This window comes from Canis lupus, chromosome X, assembly GCF_048164855.1.
Source record: "Canis lupus baileyi chromosome X, mCanLup2.hap1, whole genome shotgun sequence".
Classification (NCBI taxonomy): Eukaryota; Metazoa; Chordata; class Mammalia; order Carnivora; family Canidae; genus Canis; species Canis lupus.
This window is the reverse complement of record NC_132876.1, coordinates 4,980,232-5,001,762: the sequence shown is the minus strand read 5'-3', so window position 1 is coordinate 5,001,762 and position 21,531 is coordinate 4,980,232. Positions and strand designations below refer to the sequence as shown.

At 44.6% G+C, this 21,531-nt stretch overlaps 1 protein-coding gene across 5 annotated transcripts in view; it reads left to right on the top strand.

Annotated features, from left to right (window-relative positions):
* Nucleotides 1-21,531, top strand: part of MTM1 (myotubularin 1) — a 96,752-nt gene that overhangs the window by 35,010 nt on the left and 40,211 nt on the right. For all 5 annotated transcript variants that reach the window (XM_072817842.1, XM_072817839.1, XM_072817841.1 and 2 more), the window contains 2 exons: nt 5,156-5,266; nt 9,325-9,426. In XM_072817842.1, coding sequence (XP_072673943.1) covers nt 5,156-5,266; nt 9,325-9,426 — 213 coding nt within the window. The remainder of the gene's footprint in view (nt 1-5,155; nt 5,267-9,324; nt 9,427-21,531) is intronic.

Genomic DNA, 21,531 nt, shown 5'->3' with positions numbered 1-21,531 from the left:
GCTCTGCTGAACACTTACAAGCCCTCCTCCCTGGGCTCCCGGAGACCGCCCACTCCACCACCTGCTGCTGGCCGTCCTCACCCGTGCTCTCCTCCTCGTCTCAGCGGAAAGGACTGGTTGCCTTTTTTTCCAAAACAAACTTTCCTCCACTTGAGCCTCTTTTCCTTCCCTTAAAACCTTAGTACCCATTTGGTCTGTGCCTTCCATTGTGATTCCCATTGGCTCCTTGTGTCTTGGATCCCTGCTACCCCCTACCTGCACCCCCCCAATACTACCATCCTCTCTTTTCCCCTTCTTTACCACACTTCTTCTAGTTCGTTCTTTATTCATTGACCATTTGAGAGGCTGCTGCTGCAGGTCGAGCACTGTGCCGGGTGCTCGGATCTAGTGGTGTGCATGGCAGACCTGGCCTCTCCCTCGTGAAGCTTTAGTTGCGATGGGACCCACAGACATTAATCAGATGATCACACCAGATGTGTAACACCAGCTTGTGCCAAGTGTCAGCAGTACAGGAGTGAGTCCTACGGGAGTGCCATTGTTTGAGGAGCCTGGGAAATTGTCCTGAGAAAATGATGTTTGACCCCTGGTCTGAAGAATGAATAGGAAGGACCTAGATGCTTGGCAGGGGCTGGGGTGGGGGGAGGGACAGAGAAGCAGCTGAGATTAAGGGGAACAGGAAAGGATAAGCCAGTGGCTGGGTTGGGGGCAGGGAGAGCAGCAGAAGAATGAGCAGGAGGGAGCGGGGGTGGGGGCCAGATGACCAAGATCTCGTAGCCCCTAAGGATGGAGGTGTTTGGGGTTGAGCAGTGAGAAGCTTTGGACATGATTTAAGCCAAGGACTGATAGCATCAGATGGACTCTCGGCGATCACCTCTGCTGCTGTATGGAGGGCAGACTCTAAGGCGAGCAGCGGTCCATGAGGAGACTGCTAGGCTTGTTCCCGTGGTCCAGAGAAGTTGGAGAGGGGTTGACAGGTGCAAGATGGATTTAAGAGGAAAATGTGGGAGATTAGGTGAGGGATAACAGAGAAGGGGATGTCAGGCATGACAAACCTCCTAGGTTTCCAGCTTTTGTAATGGCGGATAGAGCACCAGCCACTGAGATTGGAAGACATGATTTGGAGAGAGAAACATCATGTTCTAGACATTTTGAGTTGGGAGGGGGTGCTTTGGAAATCTCTCCCGGTTCCATATGTCCAGCTGCCTCTTGCTTATCCGCACATGATAATTTTATCAGCCCCCAGCCCTGTGCATGTCAAAGTGACAATTTTCATTTTTCTCCAAAACCCGTTTCTGTGTCCTTTGCATCTCTTGGTGGAATCACATCTCTTGTGTGGGCCTAAATCTTGAGTCCTTGCGAGACTTCCCCCACTGGCTCATTGTCTCCTTCTTTTGCTTCCCACATGGGTCACTGTGCTCTCAGATTCTCTTACATTCCCAATTTGCCTTAAACCATTAGCTTGCAGGGTTCCAAGGAACAGGCGTAGTACACAGTGCTTAGTGCTGCCAAATGAATCTTCAGGAAGCACCGGCCTGTCATTGTGCTCTTCTTCACGAAACAGACTCCATGGATCCCAGTCATCCTGATCCAAGCCCTGGGGCACTCCCCAGGGAATTCCTCTGCCACCAGATCATAAACCTGATCCACTTGTTATATGAAATCCCCATACTTTCCCACAGGTGTAGCTGATGTCACTGTTACCTGTTTGGGGAAGGCAAATCTACAGCTGCTATTATTCCATCTTGTAAGGATCATCTTTAACATTGCCATTGCCACAGAACCTTCATGAGACCCAATCAATAGGAAATTGTTCTGCCCTCCTCTGACCTCTCATCTCATTAGTCTGGACATGGCTTTTGTTCTGTTTTGTTTTGTTTTGTTTTGCAAGCTGGCATCAGAGCTATTTGGGTACATGTGTCTTCTCTCCCAGACTGGGCCCTGAGCTCCATGAGGGCAGCATTTGCATCTTATTTATTTATCTCTAGTGGTTCCTACTATCCAGTATGATTTCTGTTACTCCATATACACTTGAGAGAGATGGTAAAAGAATGCATCTTTTTTAGATTGTTCTGTTTACTTTCTCAACTATTTTAGATCCGTAGAGGTACAGAATTCTGAGTTATAATGGACCTTGGAGAATTCTTAAATATTTAATGATACTTAGATAGTGACAACTCCAGTTTCTACAAAGTTAAGCTAATTTTCCTATTCCTGGATCTTCCAGTTTGGCCTGCTGTGTGATCTGATCTTGAATCTGTCATTGGGGGAGAACATGGCAAGTAGCCTCATTAAACTGTGGGTGCCTGTGGTCAGGAACTGGCTGCTTCTCCTCAGTTGTCCCATTTTCTGTTTTGTGTTGGGTCAGGCTGATCAGAGCTATAGAATTGCCCCCATACAAGGACAAAGAACAGTATGGTCTCATCTTTTTTGTTTATATTCTTGCTTCCATGTTGACCTTAGAGTATCAGACTTCTATTTAGTGTCTAATCTGTGTGATTTTAGGCGTAAGTTTGACACTTAGGAATATACTTAGATACTCCTAAGTCTCAGTTCAAACAGAACAGTCTGCCTGATGGTATGTTTTTAATAACTAGGTTGTATTGAGAAGGAAACACATTATAATATGCAGCTATATATGTACACAGTTCCTGAGTAGTGTATTTTTCTTCTGTAGGCATTTGGATTTTAGTCACACTGTGAGGTATCTCACCCTGTGGCGACAACTAAAAAATGCCTCCTTACGGCTATGAAGAGAAAGACCTGTTGCTGCTTGCAAGAATGTACTGATCTGCTATATTTGTAGAGCACTTACATTTTCCAAACACTAAGATGTTCTTTGTGATAATAATAACTTCCATTATTTTCTAGCTACCATGTGACAGGCACCATGCCAGGTGCTTAAGTCCATGATCTTTAATCATCCCTCCTTTACAGGTAAATGTGGCTGAGAAGTATAGTAACTTGCCAAAGTTATCCAGCTAATAAATGTCAAAACCATCTGAACCAATTTTGTCCAGCGTCAAAGCTTGTGCTTTTTTCTCTACACCATAACAACCTTGCTCTTAGGCTTTAAATTTTCATTTTGAAATATTGTGAATGATCGAACTTGGAAAACTAGGGCATTACCTATAGCTTCTCCAGTAACTATACTGCTTGATCAAAACCAGGAAATTTATGGCAACATCCAGTTAATTAAGACTTTGACTGTACTTGAATCTCACTGATATTTCATGTACTCATTTTTGTAGGTTCCCGCATACAGTCTATGACATTTGACCCCATGTGTAAAGTCACAGAACTATGCACTAGCAATCAAGATCTGCAATTATTTTACCACTGCAGAAGAACTCCCTCCTGCTGCCACTTTAGAGCCACATCTTCCTTCCCTGCACTCCCTGGCACCACTTCTCTGTTCTCCTTCTCTATAATTTTGTCACTTTAAAAATGTCATAAATGGATTCATACAGTCCGTGATATTTTGAGATTGGCCTGAGCTACTCAGCATGATGCCTTTCAGAGCCTTCCACATCATTTTGTTGGTCCATAGTTCCTTTTTTTTTGTAGCTGAGTAGTGTTCTATAGCATGGATGCACCACATTCTTATGTTTTTTGAATTTCTAGAATACCCATAAGCTATATTTATAATTTTATAAAGAAATGTTTTGTTTTTTTTATTGTATAAAGGAGAAGGATTTAAAGTAGAACTTAAACTTTATTTGTATCCCCCAAAAGGACATCTTCTAAACAATAAAAATGTAATAAGCACCTTGAAAATATTTTCTTTATTATCAAGGTAATCACAGTGTTTAAGAAAATATTGGACTTAAAAAATTTCTGTAGGCCTCCCTTTGTCCATGTAAATATATATTTTACATTACTGTACTCAGTACACTTTGTATGGTGGTGTTTTTCTCCACTGAAGCTTATTTTTCCACGTACTGTGATTATTTTAGGAGCTGCATGCTTATTCCATCAAGTTGACAAATGGTCATTTTCTCCACCCTGACGTCCACCTCTGGCTCCATTGAGCATCTTCACACACATAACCGTTCAGTCCTGTTGTGCAGTAGCTGTAAGATAAGCTCTTAAGAATCCAGTTATGGGAGCAAAAGGGTAGGACCATTTGTCTGGTTCTTCTGATGTGTGTTTCCAGACCTTGGCTCAAATCTCAACCCTTCCCCATATTTACTAAGCAAGTTACTGAAGCTTTTCAAAGCCTTGATGGCCACGTCCAGAAACAAAACTGCTACACCAACATCCGGAAAGATTGTGATGATAAAATCAGAAAGAAGAGGCGTGCAGAGCCCCTGTTGCAGCCCCTGGCACAGACGAGTTATTCCATGTGTGGCAGCTGCTGCCATCTCGTGATGATTGTGTTATGACTTCACAAATGTGATTCTGGCTTGCCAGCAGTTGTATGGAGCCCTTGCACCCAGCACTGGATAAGGAATGATGGAGAGGCATTGCTGTGCGTCCAGGCCCTTCTTGGGGAAGCGCACCCTTGCGCGTGCACCCATCCCTCAGCTAGGCACCACTTCCAGATGTTTGATTTCTGGTGTAGGGAATATAGACTGGTGAATTTCTGGCAGAGTAAAGCAAGCGATGTAGCAGCAGTCTGAATCTAGTGTTCTGGAACTTCAGAGAAGGGAGTGGTCAATTCTAATTAGGAAGCGGAGCTTTGTTAGAGGTGATGTTTGCTGAGCCAGGGCTTAAGCCACAGGGAAACATCTGGTAGCTGGGAAACCTAGATCATCCTGGGCAAAAGAAACAGCATGCACAAATCACAGAGGCCTGATTGTAGACAGTGCTTAAGGAACAGTACTTAGTTGGGAGTACAGAACAGTGTGGGAGAGGAGCCTGCGAAGACCAGCTGGAAGTGACACCACAGGGCCCTTGAATTGTGTCCCTAGGAATTTAGTCTTTTATTCTGTAGGCAGTACAGGATGACACATGTTTGGGGATGCATTTTGGTTGCATAACTGCCTATTGTCATGCTTGCTCTGTTATGTGTGATCTCTATCACAGTTTTGTTCATAGAAAGTGGCAAAATGGGCCAAGGTAAAAGTGCCCTAAAGCATTTGTGTTTTTAAAAATATTTTTGATGTTTTAATGATACTGACTGAAATATTGACTTTCGCATTTCTGTCCATTACAGGATTCTGCTCTAATACTTGATGTTCCTCTGGGTGTGATCTCCAGAATTGAAAAAATGGGAGGCGCGACAAGTAGAGGAGAAAATTCGTATGGTCTAGATATTACTTGTAAAGTAAGAGATTCAGTACTTTCTTATGTGAAAAAAGACACCATAGTGTTGAATGATGAGTAACAGTTAAGGGCGGGGCGGGGGGGGGTTACCAAAAAAAAAATTGAAGATCCTGGTTCATCTAAGGCTCAAGAATGGTTCTTCCCTCACGATCATGCTTCCAGAACCTCCTGGGGAAATAGTTCTTACTAAAGAGACCTGCAAGGACTCAGACCTGTCCTTCTGTCAGCTTGACCAGATAGGAGGAAAACTTTATAGATAGAATTTTCACACTTTTTAGTTTTTGCCTGAGTCCACTCCTGGTGTCCCTTTATGTGATGTGTTGCCAGCTAGACATCTTCACACCATGAAAGGAAAGAGAAATGCAAGAGATTTTTCCCTCTATGCATGGGATGTGCCTCTGACAACCTTTCTAACTTTAGTTTTCAAAGGTAACATTTTGCCTAACATTTTGTTTTGGCATGGGGGTGGCACAGATTTAATGATAATAAAATTTACTCAGCTGTAATAGGAACTGTTACTGAGCATCTGTGTCAGTCCAGACACGTGCTAGGTGCTTTGTGTTCAGTCCTCAGGGCAACCGTCTGAGATGGATGGTGGTGTCTCCATTTTATTGTTGCGAACCCTTGAGCCTAAGAAGAGTTAGGTCACTGAGCTAAGATTACCCAACAAATGGCAGGGTTGGGATCCAAATACAGTGAGATGATCATTTTGTAAACAATGGGATAAACCTGGCAAGAAAACTTCCTTTCCAGGTATTAAGTGTCAGACGATTACAATCCAAATAGAGTAATAATAGAATAGAATATTGTCTAAGCCCAGAAAGAGCTGGAAGGGGTTTGGAGGTCCTCTGTCTCCGTAGTTCTCATAGCTAGATCTGGGAGATGTGACCTTTGCTTAGGCACTGTGATTTCTTAAAACTAATCTCCCATAATTTTGTTTTGATTATGAATATAGTATGTTTGTTGTATTATCTCCAGTTTGCAAAAGATGAAGACTGGTATACTCTGTCACAAGGATTGTGTGGTCCTTAGGCCAGAACTGAAATTCTCCATCATTGGCCACCTTGGCTTCTTTTGGTTTTTGTTTCAATCTAAGCTACCTTAAATGCCTTCTTTATGATCCCAGCACTGTCTTCACATTGGAGCCTAGAAATACAGGGATTTACTTTTAAGGAAGCATGTTTGCATTTTGCATGAAAGGATCCATGGGAGTAGAGCCTTATATCACAGTACTCAAGGGGAAATAGGGTCTCTATATTGATGATTTTGAAAGCGACTCGGGTTCTAATAGAATTTTTTTAAAGTCCTATTTGTCACCTTGTCAATAGGAAGAACTCATTTGAGATATCAGTCCCCCCAAAGTTAATAAGATAAAGCACATTCTCACTCTTTGAGCGTTTATTGTAAAAATGAGGGACTTAGGGATGACTCACCAGGCATCACTGGCAAGTGTCACACACTTGTGTGTGACTTGTGTTTGTGTGTATATATTTTTTTCCCTGTAATTAGCATTGGGCCCAAAGATGATGGCTAGAACAGTGTTGTAGCCCAGCCTCTTCATTCCATTATCTCCCTGGGAACGGTGACATCTTGGGTGTCAAGTCACATGTTCTCAGGAACAGACTTGAAGGTAATAGAAAGGGAATGTGCCATGGGGGTAAAGGTGGGCTCTCCTGTCTGGCCTAGGTCAGCATCAGCTGGAGTCAGGAGCCCTAACACAGCTACTGCTGCACTGGGACAGGTAGCCAGAAGCCCCTACGGATTCGGTCCTACTAGCTCTGCACATGGGGATTTCTTCCCGCCTGTAGCATCTTGTACCTGGGGGATGTCAACCCCAGTGGATGTTGTCTGGCAGCAGAGAACATGGCTCTGCATATGTGAATTTCTACCCCCAGGTCCCAGACCAGCCCCTGCTGACAACTTGGAGCCTTAAAAACAAAAAAAAGGAGGAAGCCAAACCTTAACCATCACAGAACCTCCTCTCTTCTTCCATGCCTCACCCCTGTTTACTCACTTGAAAGACAGTGTGGAGTGTTGAGGTCAGCAGCCATGGGCGTTGTTTCTCTAGAGATGCGTTATAGAAGTGATGTGTCCATAAATCAGCCCTTCAGTGTTGTTGCAATGGGGGTGTGTTGACTTGGACTCGTTTATGACAGCGAGGCTTGGTGTGTCACCACATGACCCGCTTGGCAAACAGGCCGAGGAGGCTGCAAAGCTCTCCTGCCCCAGGACTCTTCCTCAAGTGCTCTTCCCTGATGGGTCCTCCTCTAAAGGGGACCAGGTAGGACTCACTACTTAGGATATACTCATATTTCTGTGGCAGATTTGGTGAGCTGCCGCCTATGAGTCATTTGCCTTTTCCGTTTCAATTTTCTCGTTGGCAAGATGAGGTAGTAATTCTTTCTGTCCTTTAATTACATGTGAATCAGATGGCAACAAGGAATTGCTTGAATCACTTGTGCTTTGGCACACTGAAAGTATTTATTGGAATCACTGATGGATCCAAATAAATGGTTACTTAGAGATGGTCTAAATTCTGGCCAGGTGGTTAAGAACAACGGTGATACGGAATTATCGGCTGACCCCAGGCTGTTAGGAGGAAAGTTCTATGCACATCCCCGAGCCCTGGCCCCGCACATCCTCAGCTATCTGGCACTGTGCTTGTGGCTGTAACCCTTTTAAGGCACAGCATGTCATTGAAATGATTATTCCCTTTTATTGGACCACTGCTTTGCATCGTGAGCCAACAACTAATATCTCCGTTTTCTTGGAATAGGTCATGAATTGGTTTTTTGGATTTTATTCCATTATGTGCTTTTCAAAAAGAAAGCACAGAATCCTAGAGCTGGCAAGGCCCCACAGTAGATGCCATCTGTATAGAGAGTGAGCAGTCTTGGGGGTCACTCAGTAGAGATCTTCAAGTCTGGTTCTTTGTACTGCCTCTGCTGCCAGTGGCATTCTAGGAGGTCCCGCATATGACGAGGCCTTTGCTCGTCCTGCACGCCGCAGACTCTGGAAGCTTGAAGTGTGCTCCTGATATAATGAATGAAAAAGCACTCTGGAAAAATAGAAAGATCGTGACACCCTAGAGGGCAGGGACCAGCTCGGCAGTCTCCCTCCTGAAGTACCCCGGGATCCAGCACGGGCTTGTTTTTCTGAATTGAAAGTGCAGGGCACAATGTGATGTCTCTAGTGCTCAGCCACTCGGTCACAGCACCGTGATGGATTTCAGAGACAACCCAAAACACTCACGCTTTGAAAATAAGACAGGATGTCATGTATTTTGATACGTGACACAACTTGACATTTAAGGGAGCTCTTTTTGGTTTGGTTTCGGTGTCAGAAGGTTCTCTTGCTTAGCAAAGAGATATGTATTGAAAGCCCCTTTTAAAATCCAGTTTGGAGCATTAACGTTGTATTCCTGGAAGCCTAGGGGTACTTTGCTGTGGTTTATGTAGAACTCCGTGCAGGTAAACTTGATGGCAAGGACTTAACTTGTATGAGAACTTACAGTGCCCGTCATCTCCCGATGTGTCAGAGTGAGACTTGGGAGTAGCATGAGGCAGAGGGAGAGAGCCTCCGAATTTTCATGACATATTTGATGCTTTTGAGAGGACATCTGGTAGCAGGTACATATTTGAAAAGTGCTGGGAATAAATACTCTTTTATAGTGCCAATACCGCAGAAACCAGTCGAAGTAGAGAGACACCGTAAATGGTGCACAAAGGCAAGGTTTAATTTTTCTTGTTATCCAATGATTTTTAGTTTTGTGTGCTCTTTAGCACTAGTTGCTTTGTCTTTACATTAGTGACGATGATGGGAGTATTTTGAGGTGTTCTTAAACTGGATATTTCAAAAAGTCACACCAAACAAAGTGATTTTCTTAGTGATCTAGATTAATTAATTACCTTTCAGGTAAGTGAATCTTCTCCTTTAGTTGAAGAGGTTTTTTTTGTTTGTTTTTGTGGGGTTTTTTGTTTTGTTTTGTTTTGTTTTGCTAAGGAATGTCATTCTATTTGAAGACTGAACTGTCCAATTTCTCTGCTCCCCCCCACCCAGGACATGAGGAACTTGAGGTTCGCGCTGAAACAGGAAGGCCACAGCAGGAGGGATATGTTTGAGATCCTCACAAGATACGCCTTTCCCTTGGCCCACAGTCTGGTAAATTCCATGGTTCTCCTAGGCACTGGGAGGTCCTCGGGTGTCTCCTCTTTCATTCACTCGCTGTGCTGTGCTTCCCTGTGTGCTGTGTGTGCCAGGGTGTTCATTAAAGGTGATTGAACCCTTCCCAGGAGGAGCGGGCCCCTCCTCTACTAGGGTGTGTGGGATGGCCCACCCCAGGTGACTGAAGCATCACCTGGGGGAGCCCATGCTCTCTGTTCCCCTCACAGCCCCAGCCTCGGCTTGTCCTCTTTAAAGGTACAAGGTGGTAAGGCTGGCTGTGGGCAACTGCCTTTTGCCACCATACCTTACTTGTATCTTCTCTCCCTTTCTCTTCTCCCTTGCTCAGCTCTAAACAAACTTGGAGACAGACAACCTGATGAGCGGCAAGCAAGGAAGTAATTCTTTAAAAAATTATATATAATTGCCTTTACTGCCTTTACTGTGAGTCTAGGATGGGTATGGCACTGCATGGACTGAAGGTGATAAAGGAGACCATATGTGACGTAGACCTTCTCCCTAAGGCTTTTAGGTTTTTTGGCAATAGGGACCTGAGATTTTTTTTTTCTTTTTCTGGTGAGGCAAGTTTTCTTTCTTCCCAAATTTTACCGAGAGTTGTTCCGGCCAAAGGAAATTCATGGTTGACGGTTGGAAGGCACAATTATGCAAAGACTGGAGGTCTAGAAAGATTTATGAAGTACTCCCCATGAGTCATGCGTTGATTACAGATTCAAATGTAATGCTTAAAACAAATGTAACGATTAAGAGTGGAACACATTTTCAGCCTTTTCTCAGTTTTTGATTAAATGTGTGATGTAAAAGCTGTTTTAGGACTAAACAATTTCTTTAACGATCAGGGCAAAAAGAGTTTTATGAGAACACATCTTTGGAATATTCGTGAAAGTGAGAATGTAAGTCTAATCCACGAAAATTCACTTCGGGAATGTGTTCCATCTTGGGCTTTGTGTATCTGGCCCCAAATGATCAGAAATTTTAAGAATGGCACATGCAGTAGGGTTGAAAGAGTAGAAGCCTCTGTCCCTCTCCTATAAGATCCCCTTTCTCTGACATCTTTTGTCTCTTTTTTGAGTTTAGTCCCCTAAAAAGTCAAGTATTAGATCCACTGTCTCCTAAACTACTGGCCCATCTCTCACCTCCATCCAAACTTCTGGAAAGAACCTTCTCTTGAAGATGAGTCTGTTCTCATCTCCGGTCTGTTCTCATCTCTGGTTTATTCATTCCTCCAACCCATTTGAGTATCCAGCTTTACTGGAGGTACCTTTCTGGAACTGAGGCCCTCTTACTGACCAAACCTAGTGGCTCGCTTCAGTCTTCATTGTGTCTGCTTTCCCCCTGGCATTCAACAGTTTCGAGCACCCCATTCTAGCAAGTCCTGGTTTCTGGGTTACTCTGCCAACTTGACTATCCTTCCTGCTCTCCGCTGCCTGTGTCCTTTCCCTAGTGGACCATCTCTGTGATGGTCCCCTTTCAGCCATCTTCCCATGTTCTTTGCTTTGCCTTGATGGTTTTGTTTCATCCCATAGTATAAGCTGTTGCTGCCATATGGGTGATTTTGAAATCTAGCCACGACACTGGCCTCCAGTGAGTGTAATAAGCCTAACTCTCTAACATCTTCCTCTGGAAGTCCTTGAGAATCACAGGCCTGTTGTCTCCCCCAACCTCCCTGCAGCTCAACAGACCTGCTCTTCAGCCTATATGCCCCCAATTAGGAGGATCCTCTGGTTGCTCAGGTTTGAGAACTTGAAGTCAACTGTCATATATGTCCCATGCCTTGCCTCCCTTAGCTACATCTATTCCAAATCCTATAGGTCCTACTTATGGGTGGCTCTCTCATACTTCTTCCCGTTTCTACTTGTGCTTCCCATTTTCAGCCATGCTTCCCAACTGACTTCTCTTCTTTCAGTTTCTCCCCTTCCAGTTGATTCTACAAAGGGTGGCGCCAGTTGTTTTTTAAGTGAATGATGATCATGTCACTGTCCAACCCTCCACAAAAAAACTCCATGACTTCCTGTGGCTTATATCCTACATTCCAAGCACACAGCACCACCCTGTGCTCCTCTGATATACATAGAACTTTCTCAGAGCAGAGGCTTTGGTGTTCCTATCCTCTTTACCTGCAGGCTTCTTATCTCTTTAAAGCCCATCCTCCACCACCTTGCTCAGTCCTGAGTCCTTTTATGTACCATGTGCATCCTCCCCCCTGCCGCAGCCCCGGGGCGGGGGGGGGTTCTTGCCCCTCGCTTGTTAGACTTTGCAGATCCCTCTATTAGAGCACTTATGTCAGCCTGCCTTATGTAATAATAATTATGTAGGAGTTGCCTACCTCCTGGTAAACTATGAGCTTATCAAGGCAGGGAACAGCCATTAGTTCTCTCACCTCACCAGAATGACTTCTGCATGGGAGTTGTATAATGATGGCTTTTTAAAATTGAACTCAAGTTCAGTTGAAAGTGAAGGAAGGGGCAGCCTAGGTGGCTCAGCGGTTTAGCACTGCCTTCAGCCCGGGGCCTGATCCTGGAGACCCGGGATCAAGTCCCACATCAGGCTCCCAACAGGGAGCCTGCTTCTCCCTTTGACTGTGTCTCTGCCTTTCTCTCTCTCTCTCCCTCTGTGTCTCTCATGAATAAATAAATAAAATCTTTAAAAAAAAGAAAGTGAAGGAAAAATCCATTTAATGGAAATGTATGAGACAAGTTTCTGGGTGTTGTGGATGGATCTAGCACCAGAGCCTAGGATTCCGGGTGGCTGTCACTGGAGTCCACAGAAGGGTCCATTTTTCAAGTCTGTGGTCTTTGGCCTTAGATTTTGTACCTGCGCTAGAAATACCTGCTTTTTCCTTGGGACATCAGGCAAGTGACAAACTTACGAAAAAAATGTCAGCCGGATTGCTTATGCGAAGTTTTTGGAAAAGTACATCCCCTACGTTTTAACCACTAAAAGTCATCTTTAAAAAGGAAGTTAGGACACCTGGGGGGCTCAGTGGTTGAGTGTCTGCCTTCAGCACAGGTCCTGATCCCGGGGTTCTGGGATTGAGTCCCACATCGGGCTCCCTGCTCAGTGGAGCGTCTGCTTCTCCCTCTGCCCCTCCCCCTGCTTGTGCTCTCTTGCTATAACTCTGTCTCAGTTAAGTAAAATAAAATCTTCTTTAAAAAAGTTAAACTGGTAAAACAAAAATAAATAAATAAATTGTTTAATTAATTAATTAATTACCAAAGTAATACAAGATACAGATAAAAAAAATAGATCAGCTACTGACACGGCTTTTGGAATATCTGTTCCTGCTATTCATGTCAACATGTACAACCGTCCCATAAATCAAGTTAATTTCAAGGTAATGTGTTCGCTGGTGTCAGGGAGCAGGGAGGGCAGATGAGGAGTAGGAGTATGGGATGAATGAATGATACCTAGTCCCATTTGAGGATATGACAGAAGTAATAGGACGCATGTGGAGGGCCCTGATATGGAACAGGTACCTTCACTGCTGTCAGAGAAATGCAGGGGAAGTCCACTGGGGGTTCACAGGAAGATGAGAACAGAACACATCCAACCTATGTTGGAAAAGCCTGCATGACATTTGATAGTCATTTGGGTTGAGCCTTGAAGGATGCTTATCATTTCCGGGGGAGGAAGTGCAATTCCAGGCAGAGGCAAGACCCTGACCCTCAACACAGCAGAAGGAAAGCTGGAAGCAGTGTGGAGTGTTTATGAGGGGAGCTGGTACTGTGTGGTTGGAACGTGGGGTAGAGGAGATCTGGGGTCATGTGCCGGAGGGCTCTGCTAGGGAAGGAGCTAAAACCTGGAGAAGTAGTGGAGACCTACGGAAGGTTTTGAAATAAGTGATAGGATGGAATTACAAGGTCGTGAAGACTAGACAGCAGGAGAGAGCTCATGGAGCCTGCGAGGGGCTGTCAGAGGGCCAGGTGAGAGGGCCATGGTGCTGGAACTAAGACCCCGCAGTGCAGGTGGCTGGGGCAGGGGCAGTGGGTGACATGCTTGGGCAGCAGTCTGGTGAGAGAACAACGAGGAAGGCTGAATCATCCTTCCCTCTGGGGTTTGTGGCTTGAGTGATGAGGAGGGTGGGGTGCTGTTGACAGAGCAGGGAAGTCAGAAAAGGATTTTGTTTGGGGAAACAGGTGGAAAACAGCAAGGAGGGAGAGATGGGGAGTTCTGTTTTGTTTGTGTGGCTGTCGTTGTGGCCTTTTGAGAGAATTGACAGCAGTGATTTCAGGCCTGGCCCCAAAAAAGGATCTAGAGATGTAGATTTGGAATCGTGGGTCTTAATATGTTGGGAGCGACAGATTCCTTTGATAATATGATAGAAATGATAGTTTCTCATCCCATGAAGAGTGCACTTCTGTACAAAACTTTACATAAAATTTTAGGGTTTCAGCCCCTCTGAAGCTCGTCTGTGGCTCCCAGGTTAGTTAAGTAGCCCTGGTGTGTAATAGAGGAGTCTGAAACCAGAAGTTTGGGAGCGGCCAGTTTGCAAGGAGTGAGGATGTCCTGCATGCTGTGCCATGCCGCAGAGGGCCAAGGGGCCTGGAGGGCTGGGAAGGGTCCTGTAGATTCCATGGTAGCAAGCTCCCCGGGGGCCAGACTCCCTAACTGGGAGATTGGGACCTTGTTTCCTATCCTTTGGGTCCCCAGTACCTAGTATAGTGGCTGGCATATGGTTGTTGAACTTTTTTGAATCTAGAAAGTAACCTACGTGAGAGGACAGAAACTAGTGGGTAAGGCTCTAAAGAAAGAGTAGAGAAGAGGGTGTTTTTAAAAAGATGAAAAACATGAGCACCTGAGTGGCTCAGTGGTTGAGTGTCTGCCTTTGGCTCAGGTCATGATCCCGGGGTCCTGGGATCGAGTCCTGCATTGGGCTCCCTGCTCAGCAAGGAGTCTGCTTCTCTTTCTCCCTCTGCTCCTCTCCCTGGCTCGTGTTCACTCTATCATGCTGTTTCTCAAATAAATAAATAAAATCTTTAAAAAAAATAAAAACAAAAGAGACAAAAAAACAAAGTGGTATGAGCCAAGTGGAGGGAATGAGTATTTCACTTGGAATCTGAAAAAGGCAAATGAGTGTATTTGTGGGGGGTGAGAGGAGCCTTGCCTCTTGTCAAGGCAAGAGAGAAGGGATCTTTCCGAAGCAGGATGCTGGGAAAGATGGAGGGGGATGGGGTTAAGCCCAGTTTGTAGGGCAGTTTTAGAAAGAAGAAGGGACAATTATTTCTCTGAGACAGGAGGGAAAGAAAAGTTTTCAAACTGCCACAGTGGGGAATGTGAGAGTGTGCCAGGAAGGGATTTCCTGGAAGCCTAATCTAAGCCTGATTGCATTGAACAACACAAAGGGCCCTGCTGGAAAAATATCACTTTGTTAATATTATTGAAACTCTTAAACCAGCTGCAGATAATCTCTGTGATTTTTTTTTTATTGTAAGCATTTAAGGTCAGAAGTAAGCTTGATGTTGTATCCATGAAATGGTGTCTGAAGGCTAAGAGAGTTGGGTTCCAAATCCAGCCGGTGAACAGTGAACCAGTGGGCTTCTTGCTTTCAGACCATCCCTTTGGCTCTGCTGGCCTCCTTCTCCATTAGCATTGTCCGCACTCAGTGTGTTCAAGTTGGGACTTAAACTTTGAATTGAACTTGAGTAGTTTAGCCACACAGAGTCAACCTGTTAATTTGATTGTTTCCATATTATGTCAGTGCAGTAAGACTTGAACATTGTTCCCATAACATTTTCTACTTCAGCCAGAGTGTTTATTTTCTTGCTTTATTTTTGTTTTGCCTTGACAAATGCTAGAAATTTTACCAGTTTTGCAGACTACATTGTGACTCTTCGCTACTTCTAGGTAAATGATACGTTTTTATAAGAAGCATGATAATTTTGGGGCACCTGGGTAGCTCAGTCGATTAAGTGTCTGACTCCTGGTTTTGGCTCAGGTCATGATCTCTGGGTCCTGAGATCAAGCCCCACATTGGACTCTGCACTCAGCGGGGATTCTGCTTGAGATTCTCTCTCTCTTCCTCTGGCCCCCTCACTCTTTTTCTCTTTCTGAAAAAAAAATCTTTAAAAAAAAAGAAATGTGACAATGCTTCTGACATAATTTTTTAAAAGTAGGAACAGACATTTTAGGGGAGTGTTTAACTATTAATCCCAATGTATTATGGAGTCATAAAATTAATTTACTAGGTTGCAACCATTTTTAAATGGACTAGAAGAGAAAATATTGAGAGCATAATCCATACTACGGACACCTACGGTTCGTCAAACATTTGTTTCAGAGGTGTGTGTGTGTACAGGGATGTGGTCATGGTGCAAAGTGTATGGCTTTCTGTTAATCATAATCTAGAGAGTTGGAAAAACAACCTTTCAGATAATGGGAAAATATAGAGTCAAATGCACTTTGAGTGAATCTAGGCATTAGTAAAGTTACTTCCATCTGTCTCTACAGCAATAGGCACACGTGGACTTTCTTGAATTGTGTGTAAGCGAAGGGCCTCCGTTTTGACCAAAATCATGGAGAGTAGCCTCACATAGGAGAGTGGAGAGCTGGAAGGAGTTGAGCCTGGGATGCAGCTGCCAGGCTTATGGCAACCACTGATGAGGGAGAGCCAGAGAGAGCCTTTCTGCTATGTGGTCACGAGCACATGGTGTGCAGTCCAGAGGCCCGTATCTGAATCTGGGTCGGTCGCTTACCTGCTTGGCAACTTTGGAAGCCACATAATCTACGTATATGCTTGAGTGTTCTCATCTGTAGTGGGGAGAATCACAGTCTCTACGCCATGGAGTTTTTGTGAGAATTAAACATAAACTGTTTACAACAGTGCCTGACACGCAGTTAAGTGCCCTTTGAATGTCAGCTGTGCATTAGCACCCCATTTTCCCAGCAGGTGCAAAGAAGAAGGACAATTACCCCAACACACTTTTCCCCTGCCCAGAGTATTAATAAAGTAAATGTGATAATACGTGAGACACTTTCAGCCCCTTTAAAGAAAGATGCTGTGTGGATAAGGTTAGGATCCTTATTCACAAACCATTGGTTGTACTTTGATAAAAGATTAGTAGAAAGTCTTAAATTTCCGTGTGTTAAATCCAGAAAGCCCCCTAACTAGAAATGGGAAATAGGGAGCAGCAGTACTCTTCAGAAATGGTTTGCCCTTTTTTTTCTGTCCATCTTTTGACCCCACGCAGGCCTCCTACATCCAGGGTAGCACGGCTCCCTCAGGCGCGTGTGTCTCGGTGCTGTATACGTTCCTGCACCTTCTGGGTTAAGCTCTGTGGGCGTTGCAGCCTTTTCTGCCCCTTGTTACTCTGAGCTCCTTAGTGCTCGTGTAGTTGCAAAGGCTTTTGATGTCTTGTGTGTCCTGGTATACTTGACCTTCGCATGGGTGGTAGGAGTAGGCACCGGAGAGCGCCACTCCGCTGGCTGTGCTTTTTGAGAAGGTGAGAAACAGCTGGATTGCAAAGCCTTTTCCCTGGAGACCAGCAGCCTTCCACTTGGCACTTCCTGCCATGGGCAGCACCTTTCTGGAGGCCTGGCAGCATTTATAGCTGTTCGGGACCGCTGCCTTTGCTTCTCAGGGTCTGCGCCTGCTTCTTTCTGCCTCGCTTTGCTGAACCATTTCAAACCCCGTCATACGGCTTAAGCACTGTGTCATTTCTACCTTGTGGCTGCCCTGGCTCAAGTCCAATTGTACTTGCTTGTAAAAATGATTGCATAAAAATTACCAAAGCGGGTTACGGGGGCGCACATCCTTTTCAATTGCTTGAACGAAAGGGGTAAATGATCCTGTGAATAGGCAATTAGCAACAAAGGTACTTTTCCTGTGCCTTCATTTTTCAGCCCAGAATTGGGGAACATTTTTATAAATTGCTTGGAAATTTAAAAAATCTCGGGCTGAAATTTAGTGGACTCTCACTTCCTAGGCTGACCACGGAATAGATAAAAAAGCAAACAGCTCATTTTCAGAAGGCAGTTGAAATGAGAAGCAGTGCCATGTGTGTACAGTCTCTCTCTCTCTCTCTCTCTCTCTCTCCCCCTCCCCCTCTCTCTCTAACACACACACACCTGCTTTTCAGCCTATATGTGGCTTTAGGACTGAAGTAGGGTCTTACTTCTCTATCTTCTCTTTAGGCAGGACTCCTTTTTCTTGGATAAGCAGTAAATGTGGCCAGTGGAGGGTCTCCTCGTGCTTCCTGCCACCTCTAGGACTTGGCCCTCGGCCTTTTTCAGCCTCTCTCTTTTCCCTGCTCCCCAACTCCTAGAACTGTGCTCCTGGCAGGACTGCCCTCGCTTTGCCATCCATGTCCCGAAGCGCAGTGTGCACTGCCTGCCTGCACGTCCTCGGCAGTCACTCACTTCAGAGCTTGTCTGACTTCTCACCCTCCTGCTCCAGGGGAGCTGTTCTTTTGCATGTGACTCAAGACCCTGCAAATTCTCAAGCCACTTCTCCCTTCAAAGGTTTTTTGAACCAAGTAGCTACAAGCCAGTGTTTATAAAACACATATAAGGCATAAGGAAGTATGATATCTGGAGCATCCCCCTGGCTCCTGGGCGTCATGTCTTTGACTTCATTCACCACGGCTCTCTGCATCCGAGCCTGGTCTGCCAAGTTCTTATGTGCTGGCTCGTGGTGTCTAGTTTCCCAGGATGTTCTATGATCCTTGCTTTTGAACTCCTATTCCTCGGACCTCTGTGGGAATACTTGGAGGCCGGGGTCGAAGGCAGTTTGATGTTTCCTTCTGCTAGGCATCTTAGGGCACTCCTGGTGTGGGTCGGTTACGAATTATATTCCCTGCCTGATGTTGTTTGGACCATTCAAGCTTTAGGAGTTTGGGCTACACGCTGCTTAAGAGCTGCCTTGTGGCTAGAAATTCTTGGTGGGGGACAGCAGTAGAGACTTTTTCTTTTTCCCCTCGATCAACACCAATAATCTGGACAAGTTAAGTTCCTTGGAATCTCAGGGGGCTACTCCCTATTTGTCCTTACCCTGAGGTTGTAACACTCATTTCTACCTCTGCTGCTAGGCCAGTCTCTACCGAAGGTGATTTCCAGTCTCATGCGCATCTTGGCATCTGGGGTGGGCCCGGGCCTTTATGTCCTGTCTCCTGTACCCCAAGAGGCCATGAAAATCAATTCTGTGGGTGCCCCGAGGTAAGAGCCAGTGCTTTCCTTTTGCTCTCTACATTCCTGTTTGTGGTTAGTTTTTAACTTCTGGGTATTTGTTCCTCCCTAGCTAGCTCATTAGAGCAGTTTAAAAACGGTTTCTCTTTTATACAGCATTTATAGACGTTTTCAGTAGAAGGCTCAGTTAGGGCATCTATACCATCACACTTCCAACCCTTGGAAACTTTCCTTTTTCCTGAACATTTCCTGAATCCAGAGGATTCTTCCTCCCTAGCCTGACTTGGTTCAGGTTTTTATCTCTTCTTTTCTCCAGTGATGGAATCATCCTTGGACTGATTTTCCTGCTTCCTTTCTGCCCCCTTCCCAGTCCACCCCTGCCTGTGCCATGTATCACATTCCTCCTTCTGGGCTGGGCTCTCATTCCTCTACCCCCAAAACATCCACAGTTCTTCCCTCTGCATCAGCGTAAATGCAACCTATCTCCCCCAAAATGTGGCCTCACCTCTCAACTGGCCCTGCATTTTCCTACCCCTCCTACACTCTGGACCTGTTTGCTGGTGGCCTTGTATTCCATGACTTTGGCTGCCATTTGTGTCTTTTCATCATCACTGTGATTATCATGTCCAAAGTCAATGGACCTGGAAGTAACCTAGGCATTCTCTGGAGCCCTAGGTGCTTTACCTGTGCTCTCCTCTTTATGTGGTTAATAGTTGTGCCCTCCTTGTCACTGTCCTTTGGAGAATTTCTGACCCTTTAAACACAGTGCCTGTGTCTTATTCATCTTCTTCTCTACTTGATACCTTGTTCATAGTAGGCCCTTGGTAAATGTTGGTTGAAATAATATACTAAGGTCAATAGAGTGAATGAATTAAGAACCAGCATTGGTAAGAATATTCTGTTTAGAAAGGGCATTTATTCAACAAGCACTACTTTAAAATTTTGCAAATAGCTAACAGATATCCATAACTGAAAATTTGGGAAGTATTAAAGGTACTGTTATGGACCAAATGTCTGTGTCCTCCCAAAATCATATGCTGAAATCCTAACCCCACCCCTGCAGCGTGATGGTATTTGGAGTTGGGGCTTTTCAGAGGTGTTGTAAACCAGCCAGTCTATGGTAACTTGTTATACTGGCTGGAACTAAGACAAGTATGTAGTAAAACTATCCCGCCCCAGGCACCTTCCACCCATCCCATTCCCCACCACACAGACAACCCCTTCGGACTGTTACGAGTGATCATTTAGGCCCTATTCATGTAGCTTGTTGGTCAGATTTTCCCCCCTTTGACCCTAGTGGTGTATTGCTATATGTGCTCTTCCATACCTTGCTTTTATTTATTTTTATTTTTTAAAGATTTTATGTATTTATACATGAGAGACACAGAAAGAGGCAGAGATAAATGGGGAGGGAGAAGTAGGCTCCCTGTGGGGAGCCTGATGCTGGACTCAATCCCAGGACCTGGGGGTCACGACCTGAGCCAAAGGCAGATGCTTAACCACTGAGCCACCCAGGTGCTCCCATACCTTGCTTTTAAATTTACCAATAGATATCGCCTAATGAGTGGGTTTCTTCACCCTATTTATGACCATACAGCATTCTGTTGACCGTACCATACTTTCTTCAAACCTCAATTGATGGATATTGAGATCATTTCTGATCATTTGCTCTTATATAAACTGCAGTGAGTGTAACCTTGCACATACATCATCTTGAATGTGCTCATGTCTGTCGTAGGATACGTTTTTAGACGTAAAATTACTGCTATTACCAAATATCCCTAAGAGAAGATGTGCTAGCTTTCACTCCCACACGCAGTGTGTCAGAGTGCCTGTTTCTAGACGTCCCCTCCAACTCTATTATAGTTTCCTATAGCTTCTGTAGTACTCGACCACAAACTTGGTGCCTTATAAAAACATGAGTCTGGCATCTTACAATTCTGGAAGTCAAAAGTCCAAAATGGATCTCACTGGACTAAAGTCAGAGTATGTGTGGTGCTGTGTGTCTTCTGGGGGTTCAAGGGGAGAGTCCATTTCTTAGACTATATTTTCCAGCTTCTAGAGGTACCCACGTTCCTCGGCTCACAGCCTCTTCCATCTACAGAGCCCAAAGCAGTGGTTGAGTCCTTCAGATTACTCTGACTTTATTCCATTGTCACTGTCCTTCTCTGATTCCAGCTCTTCTGCTTCCTTCCACATCTCAGGATCCTTACAGTGACATTGGCACTCCTGGGAAGTCCAGGGTGCTCTTCCTATCTTAAAGTCAGGTGACTGGAAATCTTAATTCCATTGACAACCTAATTCCTCTTTGCCATGAATGATAATGTGACATGGGTCACAGGGTTCAGGACATGGACATATTTGAGGGACCGTTAGCCAACTGCACCAATCCAGAATGCTTTCTGATTTTTTGATCTGCACTAATCTAATAGGTAAAAATTTGGATTCATAATTTTATTTTGTATTTATCCTATTTGACTGGAATTAAATATCTTTTGGTGTGAGCTCTTTGTATTTCTATTGATTCTCTGTGGCTTCTGCCTATATTTCCTTTGGGATATTGGTCTTTTTCTTATTAATTGTAGGAGTTCTTTATGTAATAGCTACACTCATAATACAAGTTACAAATATTTTCCCCATGTCTTTTGACTATGGTGGCTTTTGCTATGGGAATTTTAAAAAAAAATCTTTGTATTTATCAATTTTTTTGTGATGGGGGTCTCTATGACCACCCTGAGTTTAACGATTCATTAGGAGAATTCAGAAGACTTAATGTATAGCCATCCTCACAAGTGTGATTTATTACAGCAAAAAGGTACAGAGGAAAAGCAGCAAAAGGAAAAGGTGCATAGGGAGAAACCAGGCACAAACTTCCAGAGTTTTCTCCCAGCAGAGTTACACAGTAGACACTTAATTCCTACAGCAACAAGTTGAGACAACACATGGGAAATATGTACCCACCAGGGA